Raw genomic sequence first — 23,039 nt, 5'->3', positions numbered from 1 at the left:
TCTCTGCTGTCAGAGAGCATATGGACAATAAACAGCTCTGTCAGATTGTGGCAGAGCATAACACAACAGGACAGGGGAGTCACCTTGGCATAATTTAAGTGCCTGATTAATATGCTTAAAATTAAAGTATGTGCTCATACATACAGAACTGCTTTCATGTTTTTGGAAAAATAATCCTGCCGCCAAGAATTGCTGAACATAGCAGCCTCTTGATGGAGTCAGGAGTTTGACACCTGGCGATACCCAAGTTCTTACTATAGCAGAATGTAAAGACGATCAGCGAACTCTGCACGTTCAAAGATTATACTTTTTGAAAAGTAGAATTTGTGGGCAGGGTAGGATTCTATGCTGTTTTGGGACAATGAAGAAAGCAAGGAATCTTGGACAATAACGTTCCTTCATCATGTATTGTATCGTATTATAAATAATTGCATTTATATAGTGCTTACTACCCACGACAAGGCGTCGAAGCACTTTTTCGGCGAGTAATTGTGACACACAAGGAAACTGGTAAGTAATACACCAACACATTTAGATACACATAGACACATTGTTCATACATAACATATAAACAGTGTTTAACTCTGTAGCTGTTGTGTTAACAAGTTGACTGTGTTTTATGTGAATGCTGCTGTCTTCTAAGAAGATACATGTAAGGTATTGAGGATGACACATGAGCAGTGATTAACCGATTTATTAAATTTCAAGAAAAAATAGGCCTAGGTGAACTACTGCACTCCTTTAATCTCACATAATTTTGGACATTTTGCGTTATGCAACATTCTCAAAGTTATGCAATTGCACCATAATGTGTAATTTATAATCCCTTTGGCTGAAAGTTCTATCAAGGGAGCACAGGTACAATGGGGACATTATTAAAACTCTTTTTAGTATAACATGCACGCATTACCCAGACCGCTAGAAGAAACACCAAACCATCCCTACACAAGAGTTTTGTCTGACCAGGGGCACAATTGGGCTCCTACTAGAAAAATAAAAGTAGATTTTGGATATATACAGCAATGGGAAACATCATTTACTACGGAGTCTTTACCACGAATGACTTTTAGTACGATTCACTTACCCCGCAAACGTCTTTTCAACGCGGGTGCATTCCACGATCGTCATCACCACGCAACGTTCTTTCCTTCCAGTCTTCGTTCTCTCGTCCTGCTCCTTCATAATTAATAAAAGGGAACTATAAAAAAACAAGGGGGGCTGAGGGGGCTTGGGGGGGGGCTGGGGGGTCTCCCCCCCAAAAAAATAACAAGCTGTTTAAAAAAAAAAGAAAACGGACAAAAAAAAGATATTAAGTGCCTCTGACGATCATGAAAAGAGCCTCCCCAGCGACGTGACATGTACGTCATTATAGTAGTCCTATCTCTATTTTTTCTAAACGTTTTTTGACGCTCGTTTCCGTGAAGGGCAGTGGAGAGGTGAGATAAGGATAAAATGTTTATACATAAAAAATAAAAAATAAAGCGCATTGTAAATTAAAAATGTTTTAATAAAAATGTAATCTGTAGTATTGTTTTTTAATAAATATCGATATTTTGCTTTGTTAGGCAGTTTTGAGGTAATTTTTAGTAGCCTATCAGTATCATTATGTAAATTTAGAAGGGACGTAAGAGGTTAGTTAACGTAATTTTTTTGCGGAGTAGAATCATGCGTTATGAATTGCTGCGTGGTAAAGACACATGCGAAGTAAAATTCGCGTGGTAAAGCCATGCGTGGTACAGGTAAGCGTTGTAAAATCATATTATTGTAATGAAAGATGATGCGTAGTCTGGGTCTTGTAGTTACGCCAAATATATTTATTCTTAAGTTATAGAAAGATAGTAAGTTCATTAAGTGCCTCTTAAGTTGTCCCTTAAGTTGCCCCACCAGGAGCAGCCTCCTGGCTGCTCAGCCCTCCAGATCAACTGACACTCCACTCAAACAAACACACACCAACATTCTACATGACCTCATCACAAGCTGAGCAGGTAGGCAGAGAACTACTGAAAGGAGAGTGCAGCAGGTAAAGGAAGATTACAACACATCTCCCCCATTATAATATGAAAAACAATTAGAAAGTGTGAAGCTGTTAGATACACGTTAGAGCACAGGAGGATGTATTGGAAGCAGTGAAAAGAAAAGGGGCATCACCTCCGATTGCTATGAAGACCATAACAGACAAATGTAAGGAAGTAGTGTAGTGGAACAACAAAAGAGAGAGGAAAGATGCATGAAATAAAACATGCCACCTACCCCTTTTATAACACCATGAAATAAAACATACTACACATCCAATTGACAGTAAAAAAAAACATGTGATACACCCTACTCTCTGATAAAATAAGGAAAACAAGGAATGCAAGTCAAAAATTTTCAATAAAAAAAAAATTACATATTGCGTTTCCATGAACAACACACCACACGGTGTACCTAAACGCCACATGACAGAGCCAACACCCATAAAGAAAAAACTATGGGTAACTGTAAATCTAAAACTAACCAAATAAGATTATTTAGAACTCAAGGCAAACATATGATGGGTCACTCTGCCAACTGCAAATCCAAAACACTGACCCATGAACACTTCGGAGCAAAGGCAAGCACACCGCGAGCCACGCCAATCCAAAAGCAACACACCCTGGGCACTCCTTCACCCAAAGGAAAACAAATTATGGGAATAACTAATCCCAAGATAGACAAACATTTTGGGAAAACATACCCAAAGGAAAACAAATTATGGAAAACGTCATGCCCACGGCAAACATCTGATAGGTTTCTTTAAACCTAAGGTAAACAGATTTTGGGAAACTAAACCCACGGAAAACAAAATATGGATTACTATAACCCACGACAAACTAAAATTAGGGATATTTTATAACCCATGACACACACGTACAACTGTGAAAAGGAACATACCAGTAGAGGCAATAGAAATACCACACACATTTACCAACCACCACACCAGAAAACAAGAGACAAAAACTACAAATGACCAGCAAAAATAATAAAGTCTCATGCTCCGGTGAGCTGTCTCAAGTAAGGAATGTTGTAAATACGGGAAGATTCGCGACGTCTTCCATAAAAACAACACCATTCTGATATTGCTCCACATAATTTAAAAACAAGCATATAACTGTTACATGCCCCCAAAACAATGTTGTGAAAACCAAAATGTAAACATCACAAGGTAGATAGTAACACAACAAACTAAAACAATAAACGTGGTCACCGTGGTCAAGATAGATGAGCGATACCTCACCCGAAAGTCCAATCCAAGTAAAAGAATGAGCGATACCTCACCGGAAAGTCCAGTCCATGTGAAGATGAGCGATACCTCATCCGAAAGTCTAAAACTTCGCCCAAAAGTCTAATTAAAGTAATCATTCATCCATAGTCCAGTTGGTGCAGGTTAAATCCAGAGTTCATGCAAGGGACCTGATAGACGTCGTGAACCAAACCGGAAAACAAAAACATTGCGATCTCCATACTTCAATGCTAAACGTCGTGGTTCTCAGCACAATAAAAGGATTCTTCTCAATGTGCCAAAATGGCTGCCACAGCGTCGTTCAGTGTCGCTTTCTAAAGGAAATTGGGCACGCTTAGGCGCTGAACATAACGCCGACGTGACGGAGATAGCCTTCTCAAATCAAACGTCATAAGGGTCAAAGGAGACCTTCACTAACACCACGAAGAATTCCAAAGACGTCATCATTCCAGGCATGCAGGCGAACTGGAAAGAGCTCCAAGGACCAATCGTCACTCACAAAAAAAACGGTGAGTCAGCTAGCACAGAAAGAAACGCTGGCTCGATTTTTAAAGTTAAAAGTCTCTTTAGCTGGCAAAACACGCTGCAAACGCGTCTCTTCTACAGTCAAGACACGCTTTCACTTTCACAAAACATCAGCTGCGTGTGAACCTTTCAATTCAGACTAGATCTGCTGCATATTTACTCTTTCTGCACACGATGTTGCGCTTTTCCACTCTGCCTCAAAGGTCAGCTTTTCCACACAATGAACATCAGGAAATGTCACACGCCGTTGTGTAGAATTAATCTTTAGGTTAGCAGGCAAACCGATCACAAATGGGAACACTCACCCAAGTTCAACAAGCACTGGCACATCCACGTTGGGGCCGACCGGTCTATGGTCACTGGTGGGGCATGTGGACAGCCAGTTTGCTTCTCTAACGTGCACTTCTTCAGTTTCTTATGGACAGACAGTTGGCTTCTTGTGCTTGTTTTTCTTCAGTTTCGTATTGACAGTCAGTTAGCTTCTTTTTGCACTCCTTCAGTTCCATATGTATACGCCAATTCAATGTAGATCACGTAAGTTCTCCAACTCGTCGCCAGTATTGTAATGAAAGATGATGCGTAGTCTGGGTCTTGTAGTTATGCCAAATATATTTATTCTTAAGTTATAGAAAGATAGTAAGTTCATTAAGTGCCTCTTAAGTTGTCCCTTAAGTTGCCCCACCAGGAGCAGCCTCCTGGCTGCTCAGCCCTCCAGATCAACTGACACTCCACTCAAACAAACACACACCAACATTCTACATGACCTCATCACAAGCTGAGCAGGTAGGCAGAGAACTACTGAAAGGAGAGTGCAGCAGGTAAAGGAAGATTACAACACATATATTCTACAGCAATCAGTGTTTTCATACCGTAATAGAGATAAACACAAACAGAGCCCCATTACCAGATGTATAGAGAGGAAATACAGCACTAGATTTACTGATTACAGATGGCACCCTCCACCCCCCTCAATTTCAGGGTGTTGGACTTGGCCTTTTCCCCCCAAATTTTTCGCTTTTGACCCCCTTATCTAGGTTGTCTCCCCCATGGGATTAAACCTGTATAGGCCATGAGTGGTGTGAGACCCCTGGTGAAAAATGTAATTACCTGAAATAATGTGAGCACTTGTAAAATCCCCCATTTTAAAACTGCACCTGATTGAAATGTATTGTTTTTAAAATGGATGCCATGGCCCTGGGTTTTGCCACTGGACTGACATAGGTCAGCGGACTAGATAATATTACCCAGCTACCCCTAGCTTTTGGAGGGAAAGCCTGGCACCCAGGGTGCTCACCCCCTCCCCTAGAACCAGTTTAGGCTAGATGTGCCAACATTCTAGAAGGTCCTGGCACTGCCTGGGAGGAGGGTATAAATAGGGAGAAGTGTCACCAGAGAGTCAGTCAGCGCTGGGACAAAGAAGAGAGGGGACCTGCTGTGAGGTGCTACCGCCACATGGGCCTGTGAGCTGGGCCCTGCACCCCTATAAACCCCCCCTCTGCTGTCCCCATGGGCCCCTGACAAGGGAGGGCCCCTACCCAGGTCACTGACGCTATTTGACCGGGTACCACGCCAGCGCTGTGTGAAGAAGCGCCCAGGGGGTGAGGAGTGTGCCCCATAGGAATTGCTGTGGGACTGTCTGCCCCTCGGAAGCACCCTGGGGAAGATTATGCCCCCAAAGGAATTGTTGCTGGCTGAGGTGGTGTGAGGCCCTTTGGAAGCGCTGGGCTGTGAGGTGCCTATGGTGAAGGGCTGTGGACAGCTGACTGGCGTAAACTGTAGTATCGCCCCCTAAGCGCTGGGTGTCTAAAGACTGTTGCTGCCTGGGGAGGATTGTGCCCCCAAGGGATTGGTGTGGCCCCCGAAGTGCTGTTGGCCCTGAGGACTGTGTGGGCAGAGGGAGGAGCAGTGTGCTGTGAATAGCGCCATTCTCCTGAGGAGAATCACGCTGGAGGAGCCTACCCTCGTGTCAGCGCGCTGTCTGCCGTATAATTAATTAAATAAGAAGGGAGCCTACCCCTTATCGCAGCCGGAGATCACCATCGCAGCCCGGGTGCTGAGGAGACTGTGAGGGGACTCTATAACAAGAAAGGGAGCCTACCCCTTGTCCTGTCCTCGCGCTGTGTGGCAGCGCCGAAAATCACCACCGCAGCCCGGCGCTGCGAGGAGACCTTCCCCTGCGGGGTGACGCATCGTTGCAGCGACCCCCGGTGTCAGGAGGGGGCCGCCGAAGTGGAAAGAGGGCCGCGCTAGGCCCTGAGGCTGCTGTCTCCTGCCTCACGTGACGGGGGCCTGACCTCGTCATCGGGCCGCCCCCGCCACTGTCGCAAGCGGATTGGCCTGCGCGGCCGTGTGCCCTAAAGGCCGCGCAGGGATTGGCTGTCATCCGGCAGCCCGGGAAGAGGAGCTTCCTGAAGCCCTGGGTCCCCGTGAGGAAAGGGGGGAACCCAGGTGAAGTGCCGGTTGTCGTGGGAGAGGAGGAGGGCATCGAGGCACACTGTCGGTGCCTGCCCCCTCCTGGAAGAGAGCCCCAGCGCCGTGCCGGTCGGAGGAGACAGAAGGGAGGGGGCCGCGAGGCACACTGTCGGTGCCTGGCCCCTCCGCTGGGGGAGTCCGCGTTTGCCGAGTGAGGAGGGAGGAGACCGCAAAGAGTGTCGGTGAGGCTCCCAGGAGAAGGAGAGCCCCCCGTGCGGAGAGAGAGAGACGGGCAAGGATTGCCCAGGCATAGCGTTGGTGCCTACCTGGCCCACGTACCACGAGGAGGAGAAGCTGGAAGGGGAGAGGGAGCGACGAGGCACAGGGACGGTGCCAGCTCATCCCCTGTCCCTAGTGAGGGACCAAGAAGTTGAGTTAAACCCTCCATCAGCCGCCCTGAAGCCCTGGCCCCAGTGAGGAAGAAGGGCCTGGGCAGCTGGATTACGTCATTGTAGGGCCTCCAGAAGTCAGGAGAGCCCTGCCCCAGAACATCTGGAGCTACGGAAGAGGAGCCCCCAGCACTCGCAGGAATCCCGGTGAGTGGGGCTTTGATTATCCTGTGTGGAAGTCGGGGCACAGGGTCGGTGCTCACCCCAGGACTAGGGCTCGCCCCTGGAAACTGTTCTGAGCCTCGTTGGCCCTATTGGTCCCCTTTGAAACTTCTAAACTGGGTTGGGACATTACTGAGGCCCCCCCCCCCACCTGGACTGGTATAGGGATAAGTTAACCCCTGGCTAGGTGTTAGGCATTGTGGAGTGAAGGGCTGGGGGACTCAGCCGGTCTGTTACTGGCTGGTTTACCCCTGCGTACTGCAATGGTTATTTGCTATGTTTATTTCTAATTAGGAAGCTGGTTGCCCTAAGGTAACGCAGGGTCTTCATGTTACCTGTCAAGGTGTGGTGCGCTTCCGTGCCTAGTTTGAATTGTAGGCTGTGTACCCTGTTAATGAGAATATGCTAATGTTATGCCTACACTAAGGTTCATAAGGTCCAGGTATACTGGAGATTTACACCTGATGGGTGTTGGTGTGCTTTCGTGCCCCTTTAGGGCAGGTGTGCCAAAGCTGGCCTGACGAGTTATTCTAGGCCCTGTTTATAGTCCTTGATAATGAGCCTGCCATACTGATTTCTGACAAGTGCTCCTGTCTAGTATGTGCTGTAATGCTATGTTGTTTTTCCTTACAGGGGTGGGGATTGGCGTTATGACGCATGAAGTGTATTTATGCATAATGTTGGATTTTGCAATTACAGTCTACCCCCGAGGATGAGAGCCTGAGTTGGTCCCGCCAGGTTGGCCCCAGGTCTAATGTTCATTTAATCAACCTTTTTCCTTTCAGCATGGACTTTGGACTCAACCTTTTTGTCCCTTGTAAATAATTCCTCATGATGTACTTGGCTCTGGCGCCAGTTGGCGTCTTGTTGTGATTACCAGTGTATTTTTCCTTTTTACCTTGCAGGTTGGAGATATCACTAAATTTATTCTTTTTCCAACCAAGGTTGGTGTCGTGACTCTTTTGTAGTGTGATTGGTGGGTCGTCTGTGGGTACTGCGTGAATGCTTCACATGTCCTCGAAGTTTGGCCTGCCCGCTTGATGCCATGCTACCCCCTTGGAGACTTGGGCAACCCCCATTTCCAACATTTGGTGGCAAAGCGGTGGGATAGGACTTGTGTTTGCGCAGTACCACAGCGGCCACGGGTTACACTGCAAATAGAGCTTTGGATGTAATCCGAGCCTTGTTGTGGGGATTATTGTTGTTTGCTAAATTGCTTCCTCCTGAAAGTGTTTGACAATTGTGTCCCCTTGGTCCACTGTGGGTGTGTCCCGGGTGTATCTCGCCACGATGGGGTTGATTTACCAGGAAGTGGAACTGATGGAGTACACCGAACAGGAGGTGATAGACTTCCTCCTGGAGAGAGGGATACCCCCAGTAGGAAACATCAGGAGAAATTTGTTCCTCTATGAGGCCCTCAAGAGGGGAGAGCCCTTAGAGATTGGTGGGGACTTGTCTGACTACCCCCCCAAAGTTTTGAAGGGTCAGTGGGTTAGAGACCAGAGAGAGGGCTCCCCATCCAGAACCCTGGGAGGTAATTGCTCCGATGAGGAGGAGGAAGAGTCTAGCAGGGCAGAGACGCCAGTAGCTGTGGAGGACACCGAAGATAGGGAGTCTCGCACTGGGTCCAGTCCTGGGGGCACTGCCCCATCCCTTTCCCTGTCCCCAGAAGAATGGGTAGATAGGAGAGAAGAGAGGGAGTATCAGCTGGCGCTGGCAAAGCTCAGGCATGCCGAGGGCTTAGCGCAGCTGAGGGTGGAAGAGCAGCGACTAGAGACTGAAAAAGTCCTAGCCCAAGAGAGGATGGCGGAGGCGGAGAGGTTCTTCGCCAGAGAGAGATCAGCTCAGGGGGGTAGGTTGTCCCCTGAGAGTGGTTTTAGGAGTCTGGATTCACCGAAGAGGGTGGGATCCAGTGGTGGCAGCGAGTGTAGGTCCAGTGCAAGGTGTCCCACTCCCGAAACCCAGGAGACCGTGCCTGATTCCCCGGAAGAGGAGGACGGGTTAGTGTTCAGGGGCAGGGGAAAGCTGTTCCATCAGTCCTGGGGAGAGTTTGAGGAGGAGTGTTGGACTGTACTGGAGGATTGGGTGGTGAGGAGAGCAGTGGAGGATTGGGAAGGGCTGTGCCATGCCGTTATCCGGGAGCACATGCTGAGGAGTTGTTTCCCAAGACTGCGTCACCATCTGTTGCGGTGTGGGTTCTCAGACCCCAGGGAACTTGCACGGGAGGCAGACCTCTGGGTAAGTGCCAGAGTGTCTGGGAAGGCTGAGGGGAGTGATCCTGAAGGGAGTGAGACGGGGAGGTGTCCCGAGATGCCCCAGCTGTGGTCACCGGGCCTGGAGTGTTCTTTAAGAGAACCCCAGGTTGGGAGACTAGGCTGTCCCGATGTGTCATCCAGAGGAAGGGATCCCCTCATGTCAGGAGGACCCGGAGCATCAATAATCGGAGCTCCAGTGGTTCGGGGGTCTGACCAGTCGCAGGGTTTAGATCCTGGACTGGGGTTCCAGGTTAAGGGGTTGCCTGACCTGGAGGGTGGGGTACCTGTAATTCAGGTCCCTACCAATTTGACTCCCAGGGGTACTACTCCCAGTGGGAGGGTGCGGAACTCTGGGAGGGGGTGCAGAGGGAGGAAGGTCTCTTCTCTGTCACCGGCTCAGCCACAGGGCGCAGATCCTGGGTTGGGTGGCCAGGGACAGGGGTTGCCTGCCCTGGTGGGAGGGACCTCTGTAACCAGAGTCCCCCCAGAAGTGACTCCCAGGGGTACTTCTCCAGGTAGGAGGGTGCGGAACTCTGGGAGGGGGTGCAGGGAGAGGGAGGACTCGCCCCTGTCACCAGTTCAGCCTGTGGGTTTCGACTCCAGGTTGGGGAGAGAGTTGTGTGAGGGTGTCCCCAGGCGTAGGAGATGGAGGAACCCTTGGAGGAGAAGTAGGGGGAGGAGAGCCTCGCTCCTAAGGGCTGGTCAGTCTGAGGGTGTAGACCCCAGGTGGGTGGACCAGTGGCAATTTGGAGAGAGAAGAGTGGTCCAAGAGAATTACAAGCCTGAGGCTAGAGCCTCCGACTCTAGGAAGGAGAAACATCCCACTAGGGAACACCAGTGGGGTGGTTTTGTTGGTGAAGGGAGGGTTGCGAAAGAGAACCATTGGGTTCCAGAGTGGAGGAGAGACTGCAGGTGCTCCTGTAGTTGCAGGCCTGCGTCCACCTTTTTCCGCCCCAAGCAGGGAAGCCCATCAAGGCATTGATCAGTCTACCCTGGCTTTTGGCTGGGGGGGAGTCGTGTTGGACTTGGCCTTTTCCCCCCAAATTTTTCGCTTTTGACCCCCTTATCTAGATTGTCTCCCCCATGGGATTAAACCTGTATAGGCCATGAGTGGTGTGAGACCCCTGGTGAAAAATGTAATTACCTGAAATAATGTGAGCACTTGTAAAATCCCCCATTTTAAAACTGCACCTGATTGAAATGTATTGTTTTTAAAATGGATGCCATGGCCCTGGGTTTTGCCACTGGACTGACATAGGTCAGCGGACTAGATAATATTCCCAGCTACCCCTAGCTTTTGGAGGGAAAGCCTGGCACCCAGGGTGCTCACCCCCTCCCCTAGAACCAGTTTAGGCTAGATGTGCCAACATTCTAGAAGGTCCTGGCACTGCCTGGGAGGAGGGTATAAATAGGGAGAAGTGTCACCAGAGAGTCAGTCAGCGCTGGGACAAAGAAGAGAGGGGCCCTGCTGTGAGGTGCTACCGCCACATGGGCCTGTGAGCTGGGCCCTGCACCCCTATAAACCCCCCCCCTCTGCTGTCCCCATGGGCCCCTGACAAGGGAGGGCCCCTACCCAGGTCACTGACGCTATTTGACCGGGTACCACGCCAGCGCTGTGTGAAGAAGCGCCCAGGGGGTGAGGAGTGTGCCCCTGAGGAATTGCTGTGGGACTGTCTGCCCCTCTGAAGCACCCTGGGGAAGATTATGCCCCCAAAGGAATTGTTGCTGGCTGAGGTGGTGTGAGGCCCTTTGGAAGCGCTGGGCTGTGAGGTGCCTATGGTGAAGGGCTGTGGACAGCTGACTGGCGTAAACTGTAGTATCGCCCCCTAAGCGCTGGGTGTCTAAAGACTGTTGCTGCCTGGGGAGGATTGTGCCCCCAAGGGATTGGTGTGGCCCCCGAAGTGCTGTTGGCCCTGAGGACTGTGTGGGCAGAGGGAGGAGCAGTGCGCTGTGAATAGCGCCATTCTCCTGAGGAGAATCACGCTGGAGGAGCCTACCCTCGTGTCAGCGCGCTGTCTGCCGTATAATTAATTAATTAAGAAGGGAGCCTACCCCTTATCGCAGCCGGAGATCACCATCGCAGCCCGGGTGCTGAGGAGACTGTGAGGGGACTCTATAACAAGAAAGGGAGCCTACCCCTTGTCCTGTCCTCGCGCTGTGTGGCAGCGCCGAAAATCACCACCGCAGCCCGGCGCTGCGAGGAGACCTTCCCCTGCGGGGTGACGCATCGTTGCAGCGACCCCCGGTGTCAGGAGGGGGCCGCCGAAGTGGAAAGAGGGCCGCGCTAGGCCCTGAGGCTGCTGTCTCCTGCCTCACGTGACGGGGGCCTGACCTCGTCATCGGGCCGCCCCCGCCACTGTCGCAAGCGGATTGGCCTGCGCGGCCGTGTGCCCTAAAGGGATTGGCTGTCATCCGGCAGCCCGGGAAGAGGAGCTTCCTGAAGCCCTGGGTCCCCGTGAGGAAAGGGGGGAACCCAGGTGAAGTGCCGGTTGTCGTGGGAGAGGAGGGGGGCATCGAGGCACACTGTCGGTGCCTGCCCCCTCCTGGAAGAGAGCCCCAGCGCCGTGCCGGTCGGAGGAGACAGAAGGGAGGGGGCCGCGAGGCACACTGTCGGTGCCTGGCCCCTCCGCTGGGGGAGTCCGCGTTTGCCGAGTGAGGAGGGAGGAGACCGCAAAGAGTGTCGGTGAGGCTCCCAGGAGAAGGAGAGCCCCCCGTGCGGAGAGAGAGAGACGGGCAAGGATTGCCCAGGCATAGCGTTGGTGCCTACCTGGCCCACGTACCACGAGGAGGAGCAGCTGGAAGGGGAGAGGGAGCGACGAGGCACAGGGACGGTGCCAGCTCATCCCCTGTCCCTAGTGAGGGACCAAGAAGTTGAGTTAAACCCTCCATCAGCCGCCCTGAAGCCCTGGCCCCAGTGAGGAAGAAGGGCCTGGGCAGCTGGATTACGTCATTGTAGGGCCTCCAGAAGTCAGGAGAGCCCTGCCCCAGAACATCTGGAGCTACGGAAGAGGAGCCCCCAGCACTCGCAGGAATCCCGGTGAGTGGGGCTTTGATTATCCTGTGTGGAAGTCGGGGCACAGGGTCGGTGCTCACCCCAGGACTAGGGCTCGCCCCTGGAAACTGTTCTGAGCCTCGTTGGCCCTATTGGTCCCCTTTGAAACTTCTAAACTGGGTTGGGACATTACTGAGGCCCCCCCCCCCCCACCTGGACTGGTATAGGGATAAGTTAACCCCTGGCTAGGTGTTAGGCATTGTGGAGTGAAGGGCTGGGGGACTCAGCCGGTCTGTTACTGGCTGGTTTACCCCTGCGTACTGCAATGGTTATTTGCTATGTTTATTTCTAATTAGGAAGCTGGTTGCCCTAAGGTAACGCAGGGTCTTCATGTTACCTGTCAAGGTGTGGTGCGCTTCCGTGCCTAGTTTGAATTGTAGGCTGTGTACCCTGTTAATGAGAATATGCTAATGTTATGCCTACACTAAGGTTCATAAGGTCCAGGTATACTGGAGATTTACACCTGATGGGTGTTGGTGTGCTTTCTTGCCCCTTTAGGGCAGGTGTGCCAAAGCTGGCCTGACGAGTTATTCTAGGCCCTGTTTATAGTCCTTGATAATGAGCCTGCCATACTGATTTCTGACAAGTGCTCCTGTCTAGTATGTGCTGTAATGCTATGTTGTTTTTCCTTACAGGGGTGGGGATTGGCGTTATGACGCATGAAGTGTATTTATGCATAATGTTGGATTTTGCAATTACAGTCTACCCCCGAGGATGAGAGCCTGAGTTGGTCCCGCCAGGTTGGCCCCAGGTCTAATGTTCATTTAATCAACCTTTTTCCTTTCAGCATGGGCTTTGGACTCAACCTTATTTTCCCTTGTAAATAATTCCTCATGATGTACTTGGCTCTGGCGCCAGTTGGCGTCTTGTTGTGATTACCAGTGTATTTTTCCTTTTTACCTTGCAGGTTGGAGACATCACTAAATTTATTCTTTTTCCAACCAAAGGTGGTGTCGTGACTCTTTTGTAGTGTGATTGGTGGGTCGTCTGTGGGTACTGCGTGAATGCTTGACATGTCCTCGAAGTTTGGCCTGCCCGCTTGATGCCATGCTACCCCCTTGGAGACTTGGGCAACCCCCATTTCCAACACAGGGCATCACAAATTGTTCCTGAAAATGAAAGTAACCAGTGAGAGCAGAGGTTTTGCCTGAATCTGTGGACTTTACCACTCAACTGCTCAAGGCTGGTGTAACCCTGAGCGGGAGACTTAGGCAGGCTGCTACTTGAGGGATTGGGGGAAGAGGGTGGTAGGTTTCAGGGCAAACTCGGTTTGGCTGGGGAGTGTTACTTGCTTCTTCCCTACTGTAGGAGAGGAGTTAGTGGGCACCGGCCAGTGCCTCAACACTCCGCCTCTGTACCTGTAAAATTGGGTCCAATGTTTCTGCACCTTGTGCTCCCAGATGCGGGACCGCAGGCGCCTTAGTATTACCCAGCATGAAGTCCCCCCAGGGATACCACTCCTGGCGACTTGTATCGGAAGCCACTAAGATTCACCGAACAGACTCTTTTCTCTCATTACCTTGACAAAGTCCAAATAATTAGATATTCCCTGCCTCACAATCTTTCACAATACCCAGTGTCTATGCTCACATCCACTCCCTTGCCACTTTCCTCAAATAATTGTAGAAGTTTTGTGTATTTTGTCTTTACCTTTTATTAGAGCATAATTTTTTTTACATTCACCTACCTCACTATTTATCCACCCTTAACACAAACATGTAGGCAGGTTACACCCTTCCAGGAGTGGCATTTAGTACAATATGAAACAACCTGGCACCGCCTCGACAGATTCCATGCTCCAATCACTTTAATTTCATGTGCCATCTGTACACGTTCTATAATGTTTCCAATAAACCACTCTTCTGGACCAGTCATTTTATCATGGCACACATCAATATTTTTGTAGACTACACGTCCCGACTGCAAGTACCCTGTGCATCGTAGTTAAACTTAGCTGCACAACATTGTCAGTTAGCATGGGTGAAGAATATCTCTTGCTTCAAAAAACCTCTGCCATAAACTTTATCACACTTCTTCTGGAAATATTTACCTTTGTTTTAATCTTCAACCATATTCCATAGTGATCAATTAAGATGCAGCACAACGGGGACCAGTTCTTACCGATTTGAAAATACAAGGCCTAATTGGTGAAATATTTTATCCATTTCCGCACTCCCTTGCTCCAATGGGGGGCTACAAAGTGTCAAATATGTTGTCATTCAGGCGCACATTTACAAGGAAATAGCACAACGCAGAGCTGTGGTAAATTGCGCTGCACTCTGCCATATTCTAAATGCATGGATGTGCCATATTTACAACAACACAGCACCCCTGCACTTTCTGGAGGGCTAGTGCTAAAAATATCTGGTTAGCGCCAACAAAGACACACTGGCGTCGTAGTGCAAGGGTGCCTGCGCCGCAGGGAATGATTGTTTATGTGCAGGAAGGTATCTCTTCCTTCACATAAACAATCAATAATGGCGATTTGCTACTTCTATCTGTGCTGTATTCTGCAGCACACACAAAAGAAGCAAATAGCCATTATTTAATGGACGTTTATGTGTACGAAGGGGCACCTTCCTGCACATAAACAATCATTGATGGCGCTTTGCTCTTTCTCTGTGTACTGCAGAATGCAGCAAACATAGAAAAAGCAAAAACGAGGAGAATCAAAAGTGCCTGTGTGAAAGGATACCACATTTACAAAGTGGCGTTAAGCCACAAAAAGTCGATTAACACCACTTTGTAAATGTGGTGTAGTGCATTGAGCCAATAGAACATTGGTTGAAAGTGGTGTTCCGGTGGCACAATCCCCTTGTAAATATGCCCCTGAGTTTTTTTTTTTAGTTTCAGGCATCACAAATCTTCTCTATGGAATTTGCTTTCTTTATTCCTTCCTTCTAAAGGCAATATTCAAAGATTCTGTAAGGCAGGGAAGGCACAATCATTCAGGCAGACTTTCTTACTGATAACATGGGCTTCTGTGACTTCCGAATGCCGTTGCTATGCCTTACTAGTTGTAAAATCCTAGCTATTGTGAATGAAATCATAACAAGTGGGAGCATTGTACACAATAGCATCAGTTGTAGACAGCCATAATGATTGACCAAAATCATTGAAGAATGTACCGGTGCTGTAGAATTGTCAAATATATTGTTACAGATTTCCTTTAGTTGCTCCCTGTTAAAGGATTCTTAGGTTACATGTTATCAGGTGAACTTACAAAAGAACAATGCTCTTCATGACTTTGTTGCAAACATAACGATCGAAAAGACCTAAGAACAATAATCTATAAACCACAGCAATAAAGGCAGGTAATCTACCTTTCCTGTGCACTTGCAAATACATCCTATTGTGTAAATTACAAATTAGAACCCACCATGGGCTGATTTTATTGAATACAGAATATCTATATCTATTGCTGTACATCAAGTTTACGTTTCAGACTAATGGTTGTATAAGTAGAGGGGGCATGGCCTGATAGGCCAAGATGGCTGTCGCTCTTTGTTAGAACTCCCACCAGCCACACCTCGGCCATCTTGATCTTGTTGCTGACAGGCCCGGTACGACGGCCAGAGCCGGCCAGCAGTGATCCCCGAGTCTGCGGGGCCACCTTCACTGCTGAAGAGTTGACACAGCATGATCGTGGCATGGGAGCCGCAAGAGCTAAAATGTTAGCCGCCTCAAGCGGCGGACAGAGGGATGAGTTTTGGGGGCCCTGGATTGTGTGGTGGGGGCCCGCAGGGGTCGAGGCCTTCCCCCCTTTCCATTTGTCAGAGGTATGCCAGGCTGCGGAGGTGAGGACTGGCTAGGAGAGAGCTGGGACCTGGGAAGCCGGTCCCTGCTCGCTTTCCTTTGGTGCGGTGTGTGCTTTCCTTTGAGCAGGGGCGTATTCGGGGAAAAAGTGGGCCCACACTCCTGCCATCGCTGGAGGAACTGTGAGTGGTCTGGATGGTTTTAAAGGAGCGATCCCTCATGCTTCTGTATGGTGCCACACCCTTTGCTCCACCCGAGTCAGTGATATGGGACCAGAATAGACCCACTGAAGCCCTCGTGGGAATCCAGAACCCGTGAGGCCAAGTGCTGGCACAAACATTTATGAGGGGATGTTGGAGGAGGACCCAACTATGGGTATGATGAAGACTTAATTGCCTCAAGGAGCCCCCAAAGCCCCCTCTTTCCTTTCCCCCTCTCTCTTACTTTCCTCCACACAGTGCACTGTTAAAAGACTGGTGACTGTCGTGGAACAAGGGGTCGAGGTTCGGGAGGCCTGCACTGGGCAGGCCGGAGGGGGATAACACTGATGCATGCAGGCTGCCTACCTGGGTCTGGTAGTGCAAGTGGGCCGTGGAATGGAACCTTTCCCTGGGCTCTGGAGGAGTGAAGTGAATTGTGGGGCTCATCTGTCACTCTGGGCCTTGTTGAGGCCCCACATATTGGATTGTCAAGCAACCAAGGGCAGCCGAGGTGCAAAGAGGTGGGTCTGGAGGCCAAATTCTGTCAGTACCAATGTATCCTTTTAATATGGTGGGATGGGCCAGACCTTGTGGGAGCGAACTGTTGAACTTTTGTCTTTATTATGTATGCATTGGGGGGTGGGCGACATATGCTTGAAGGGTAAGTGTGGGGCAGCGGTAGTGAGGCAAAGGGGGTTGTTGGTCTTGTTGTTTTCCATTTTGGTTGATTGCTTTCTGAGTGGAGACAGGGAAGGTTCCACAAGCACACTGCAGGTTTACATCGTCCTTGCCCAGGATGGGCTGTCCCAAATGTGACAAAAGCCTCAATGGGAACATTTAGGCTAGGATACCTCCTTCCATCTGTTATGGCCCCCTACACACTGATGACGTGGAACATCAACAGCCCAGCGACGGTATCAAATGAGGGGCAGTATTTTGCTATGCGAAACGGCATGGCCTGTGGTCCTACTCTTGCAGAAAACTCTCCTGCTGGGCAATACTTGCCCCTTCCTGGCCCGTTATGGGTTTGAGAGGGTCTTTCATGCAGGGCCCCACCACGGGATCTAGGGGAAACATTCCCATTGGTGGTCTCCAAGGTTGATCTAGACCCCATTGGGCGGTATATGATCGTGGCAGGTACTTTGCAGGAACGCCTCTACTATTTTATCAGTGTTCATGTTCCATCCACCCTACTCCACAAGACTATGGAGGAGTTGCGATCACAGATTCTTCGACTACCCCATGATCTGACCTTTATTGGTGGGGATTTCATTGATATTATGATCTCTGGGGAAGACTCTTTGGGATGGGGTGCAGCCAGGGGCAGGGAGAGTAGGAGACTATGTAGTTGGTCAGAGGGCCTGGGTCGGTACGATGCTTGGAGGATATGGAACGCAGGGGCATGGGTCTACATCCACCGATCCACAGTTCATAGGTCCTTATCCTGTATTGACCTCCTCTTCCACCTGTCGGTTGGCCTGCTCAGTAACTCTGGCTCACGTAGTCTTCCCAAAGGGATTTCAGGCATCCTCTAATTATTCTTTCATTTGACAGGCAACCTAGCAACCCCCTCCTCATGTGGAGGCTTAACTCCTGGTTTTTGGAACATCAGGATTTTCTGGACTTCGTGGCCCATGAGGTGGATGGGTGCTTTGGCCCCTATAGGGGCACTGTGAACCTGTCAGGGGTCCTTTGTATGGCTAGTAAAGCTCACAGAGTTGGAAGACGACATCCTCAGGTTGGAACGTCAAGGTTACACGTGTATGACATATGCGGAATTTCACCACTTAACTCTGCAGCGGAAGTCGCTTCAACAACTGCCACAAAGGGTCTATGAGTGGGGCGATAATCGTGCAAACTCCTGTAGTGGCTTGTGATGAGAGACATGGCTTCCAGGGTGGTTACATTGATTCAGTGCAGAGGGGCGGTAGTTGCTGAAACTGCAGGGGAGATAGATGGGACTTTAGCAACATACTATGAGACCGTATATATGCCAGTAAGGAGCTGCCCCAGAGAGAGACATTGTGTCCCCTGATGTTCGTCATTTCAATGACCAAACTTCTTGCGAGTGATAGGACTAACTTAGATCATGTGTTGAAGCTGGAAGAGACCTTGATGACCCTCTGAGATACAAATGCCGGGAAACCCCCGGGGCCAGTTGGTTTTCCTAAGGAATACTATAAATGTTTTCACACCCACTTAATGTCCTACCTCCTCAGACTCTATCAGTGGCGTAACAAACGTTTATGGGGACCCCCTGCAATGTATATGGAGGGGCCCGGCTCCATATTTTTATCTGGAGCACTCAGACCTGAGTACTGTGCTGAGGGGGCCCCCTGCAGCTGGGGCCCCCCCTCAAAGCAGGGGATGCAGGGCCCTGTGTTACGCCCCTGGACTCTATCAATAGGCAGTGTATAAGGCACAGTTCCACCCTGAGCTTGACTTAGCAATCATAGTTGTTTGCCCTAAGTCAGGGCACACAGTGAGCATGTTATCACTCATTGTCACTCATGACCTTGGAGGTGAACATTTTCATGAAAATATTGAAGAACTAACTGCTTGCGATCGCCCCTGGCTGGTGCATCCTGAACAATGTGGGCTTATGCCTCGGTGGAGAACCCAGCTCTGTCTTCGCAGGATCTATATGGCACTGGCAAGCCTTTCCCAACTAGTGGACCCCCTACAACCCTTCTTCTGTTAGATTTTGAGAAGGCTTTGACTCACTGAGCTGGATCTTCCTGGAGGAGGTCTTGATCAAGTTGGGTCTGGGTCCTTGATTTTGTGCTTTTGTGTGGGTATTCTAGTCTAGCAGCAAAGCTCAGGTGCAGGTTAACAGTATGCTGTCCGCTCCATTTTCGATTGCTCGGGGTACCCAGGGTTATTCGGGCTGGTGATTTAGCAACTGCTGCCTGGATTCGCCCTTTATGAGAATGATGTGCTTCTTTACATCTGGCGCTTGTTGATCATAATAAAGGCTCCCTGTTTTCCGTTTTTACTTATTTTTACAGATAAATACAGACAGAAAACAATGTGTTTTCTGTCAGCATTTATTTTTAAAAGTGGATAAATGCAGAAAAATGTGCTTCTTTTAAGTGACTCTCTGTGCTGCCTTTCATGGTATATAGGCCAGCAGCTGAGCAGACAGACAGCATGGGAAATAAAAAAACAGGATGAAACTTCTTTAAATAACGGCATGTGTCAACATAGTATTTATCAGTCAATGTATTGTTATGTAATATTTGGCAGCTTAAATGCTAAAACACGACAGACATCAAAGCATGAGTGCGTGTCAGCCAGTTAAATAGATATGGAAATTTACAGTTTTACAATTTCATTGATACGCAAAGCACAAAAGAAATATGAATAAATACAGATAAAATGGCCTAAAAATAAATATGGATAAATACAGACGGAAATGGCCAAAAAATAAAAACCATAAAACCGGGAGCCCTGATCATAATACATAGAGTGCTGCAGATTCTTGGTCTGTACAGCGATGCCTTGGGCTTGCTATTCACTGGATTACATTGTTTTTTTTTCCCCCGGAAGGGACCGCCGATTGAGATAGACTGTCCTGTGAGGCCTGCAAGCTTCAGGGACCTGAGCATGAATATAGCCTTAGAACCCGGTCTCACCTGGAGTTTGAATGTCAGTCCCTTGTTGTCTCACCTAGCGTCGAACTCAACAGGTGGGCGAAACTGCTACCTAATATCTTGTGTAACACCATGTTGTTTAAAATGATTGGCCTCCCTCGCCTGCTCTACGTCATACAGAAATACACCTTATGACTTCCGGAACCCTGGTGGTACCAAGTTAATACCAAGCTCTGGCCCTTCTTGTGCCGCGATTGACCCCTTCGTATAGCATACAGTACATGTACTCAACCTGCATGATATGGGGGACAAGGTATGGCAGACGTATACGTTTACTACTGGGCAGCTAAGCTGTTGGCGGTCAACGAATGGATGAACAGAGGATGGAGGGTCCCCGTGCACAAGTTGGAGGTGGCCAGGTTGGGCTTGGGTAGGATTGAGGGGCTGTTGCATGACGTCTCTATTCTGTCTTCCCTCCCTGAGTCCAGTAGGGTGATTCTAGAGACGTGGTGTATGGCTCTGTGGTGGATGGGTGGGACCGAAAGATTCCACAGATGGCTCCTCTTTGGGTGAGAAGATTGCTGAATCAGATGATGTAATCTCCAGAGAGGGTGATGTCAAGCATGCCAGACCCCTCAAATCATACCAGGTGCTGAAGGAATAATAATACATTTATAGATCGCGTATTTTTAGATATCTGCATTTGTGCCACACTCTGCAACAACATTGTGACTCCTTGGGGAACATCCCGGAAGGTAGACCCCTGGAGCTCCAGACTGATTGTAGAGAAAGGGATCTCTCCAATCTATTGAGCAGTATAGTATACCCCTCCTGATTTGTTTGCACCATTCAGGACCTAGTGGGAACAGTGGGTGGGGTCCTTAGAAGACTCCAAATGGAGAGACGTTCGTATGGCGCCCAGAACGCAAGTCATATCCTCCAGGCTTCAACTCATATTGCTTAACTACTTGCACATGACCTACAAAACTCATGAGCGTCTTTGGAGTGCAGGCTTACTACAGTCACCAGCGTGCAGGTGCTGCTGTGAAACCCCAGCCGCTTTTATCATATGGTATGGGGATGTCCAGTGATTACGAGTTACTGGGTTAGGATTATTGAGTTTCTCACCAGGGTAGTGGGGACACACATTGGCATCTCACCATTATCCATTCTTTTGGGAATTCTGGAGTGAGTATATGACAGTGGGAGAGACAAAACCCTAGTGGGGATCGGAAAAGAACTTGCAAAAAGCGATATTGCCAAAGGGTGGCAACTGTCTTGCCCACCCCTGTTAGCACCATAGAAACAGGCGATGGACTGCTGTGCAACACAGGAGCAGAACATATACGAGGCCAAGGGTTGCCCCCAAAAATATGCAAGTGTGTGGGGTAAATGCTAAGACTACAGAGGAATGTCATAACGGGTGTGTGCAGGGGAATACGAAGATGTTTGTTATACGCCCTGATATTACTGTATTAAAGTACAGATAAACATGTTTTGTGTTGGTGTATGCCTTAAAACGAATAAAATTCGGTTTATACAAAAAATGGTTGTCAAAGTTACAACAAAGTATTTTGTACAATTTCCTTCAAACTTAATAAATAAATGCCAAGTCCAGTTTCAACAAAACGCATGAAAGTGTTTGCTTTGATTGCTTTGCAGGTGGAAGCGAATCATCGTGGGATAAAGATAAAATGCAGTCTCCTATAAACACAGGCTCACAACATGGCATTAGCCACGTCACGCTGTCGGGCCAGCAGAGCCTTGGAAATGCACATCCACTCAGCCCACTCCAGCAAAACCACTTGCTAACTAACCGTGCGTATATCATCAATTCTTATGACAATGACAGTCAAGTTTCTAGAGTACAGCCGAGCAATTCCAAGTAGTTTTTAGAGGTCGAATTTCTGAAAATATCAAGATTCCAACTGGGGTTATTGGTAATGCTGTGACGAATGGATGATTAAGTGCGAATTCTTGGTCCTAAGTACCATATTTCATCCTTGAGTTGCAACTTGAAAGTACTTAAGCAATTTAAATATCGTTTTCTGTTGTATTTGAGTCAAAAGTGAAATGCACGCAGTAAAAATGGAATAACATCGAGACTATGATTTGTATTTTATTAATGCACGCATAATTTGACATTGATTTATAAATGCTTGTTTTGTTTAATTAGTTATGGCCTTGTGTTCTTATATATTAAAAATGTGCTTGCAACAGATTGTGTGAGGAGTTCAACAGTCATTGTTGTCCTGTTTTTTCATTTTATTTTAAATATATTTTTTAATGTACTACCCATAACAATGAAGAAAGGATTAATTAAACAAAACAACCGAGCCAACTGCTCCCCTTCCCTTGCTACTTTGTATACTGTCCAATCAGGTCCCTAGTAGCTCTTTCAAGGGTTGGAGCAGCAAAACCTTTGCAGTTTGAAAAGCAGGGGTGTCATGGGCATTGGATCAAGAATACCGCGTCTTTTTTATAAATGTCAGTGATTATATGCTATTGGTCCTGTTGTAAACAGAAAGCTGCAAGAGTATATGTTTTTACGAGTTAACTAAAAATGGCAATTTACTAGAGTCCTTTAGCGAACATAGTATTTGTCGCCATTTTTTAATCTGTCACAGGGTAAAGCTCACCAGATATCATGGATCGGCTGGACTACTTCATGTGGTATACAAAGGCCTATATAAGAAACTTATTGTCAGGCTGCAGAATGTATAAATTCTGGATCAAACTCACCCTTAATGCACTACACTGGTGGCCTGTTGAAGGATCATATTTAAAGTCTGTCTAGCATACCAGAAGCATTCTGGGCCATGGCTTCTGGATACCTGAAAAAGCGGAAACCCATAATTTATTATTTATTTCTTTATAAAGTTTTATATAGCGCAAACGTGATCCCGAAGTATATCAGAGCGCTTTACAATTTGAGGGAGAGGAAGGTAATAGTTGCAGTACAATCATCAAAAGGAATAACAACCCAAACAAATCAAATATGCATATCAAACAAAAAGGTTACGAACAAAAGGGACAATAAAGGGTAAGATAATAATTGAACCATAGAGAACTGGGTGGGGAGCAAGTGACTAGTAAAGCAGAATTGATTCCCTGATCTGTTTGAAGTCTTTAGAAACTTCACTAGTTCAAGAACAACACGACTAAAATTCAGAAGGCAAACTGCGTAATATCTGTATATGTCTGGATTAGTGATCTCAAATTAAATGTAATTTTACATCTCGGGCCAACTAGGGGCCTCTGTTCAACCAATGTGATGACAACCAGCCACTGAAAGGTCAAAAGGTTGCTATATGGGTAAAGAACCATGATAGCAAAACCTATAGCTAAGGAACATTTCATAATCAACATGTTG

At 48.3% G+C, this 23,039-nt stretch overlaps 1 protein-coding gene across 6 annotated transcripts in view; it reads left to right on the top strand.

Moving 5' to 3' along the window:
- DACH2 (dachshund family transcription factor 2) overlaps positions 1 to 23,039 on the top strand; it is an 865,718-nt gene that overhangs the window by 601,951 nt on the left and 240,728 nt on the right. For all 6 annotated transcript variants that reach the window (XM_078688462.1, XM_078688463.1, XM_078688464.1 and 3 more), the window contains one exon: positions 21,329 to 21,484. In XM_078688462.1, the coding sequence (XP_078544588.1) occupies positions 21,329 to 21,484 (156 nt within the window). The remainder of the gene's footprint in view (positions 1 to 21,328; positions 21,485 to 23,039) is intronic.

The sequence above is a fragment of the Lissotriton helveticus genome, chromosome 4_1 (assembly GCF_964261635.1).
Source record: "Lissotriton helveticus chromosome 4_1, aLisHel1.1, whole genome shotgun sequence".
NCBI classification, from domain to species: Eukaryota; Metazoa; Chordata; class Amphibia; order Caudata; family Salamandridae; genus Lissotriton; species Lissotriton helveticus.
The sequence above is the reverse complement of the archived record's forward strand: the minus strand, read 5'-3'. Positions and strand labels throughout refer to the sequence as shown.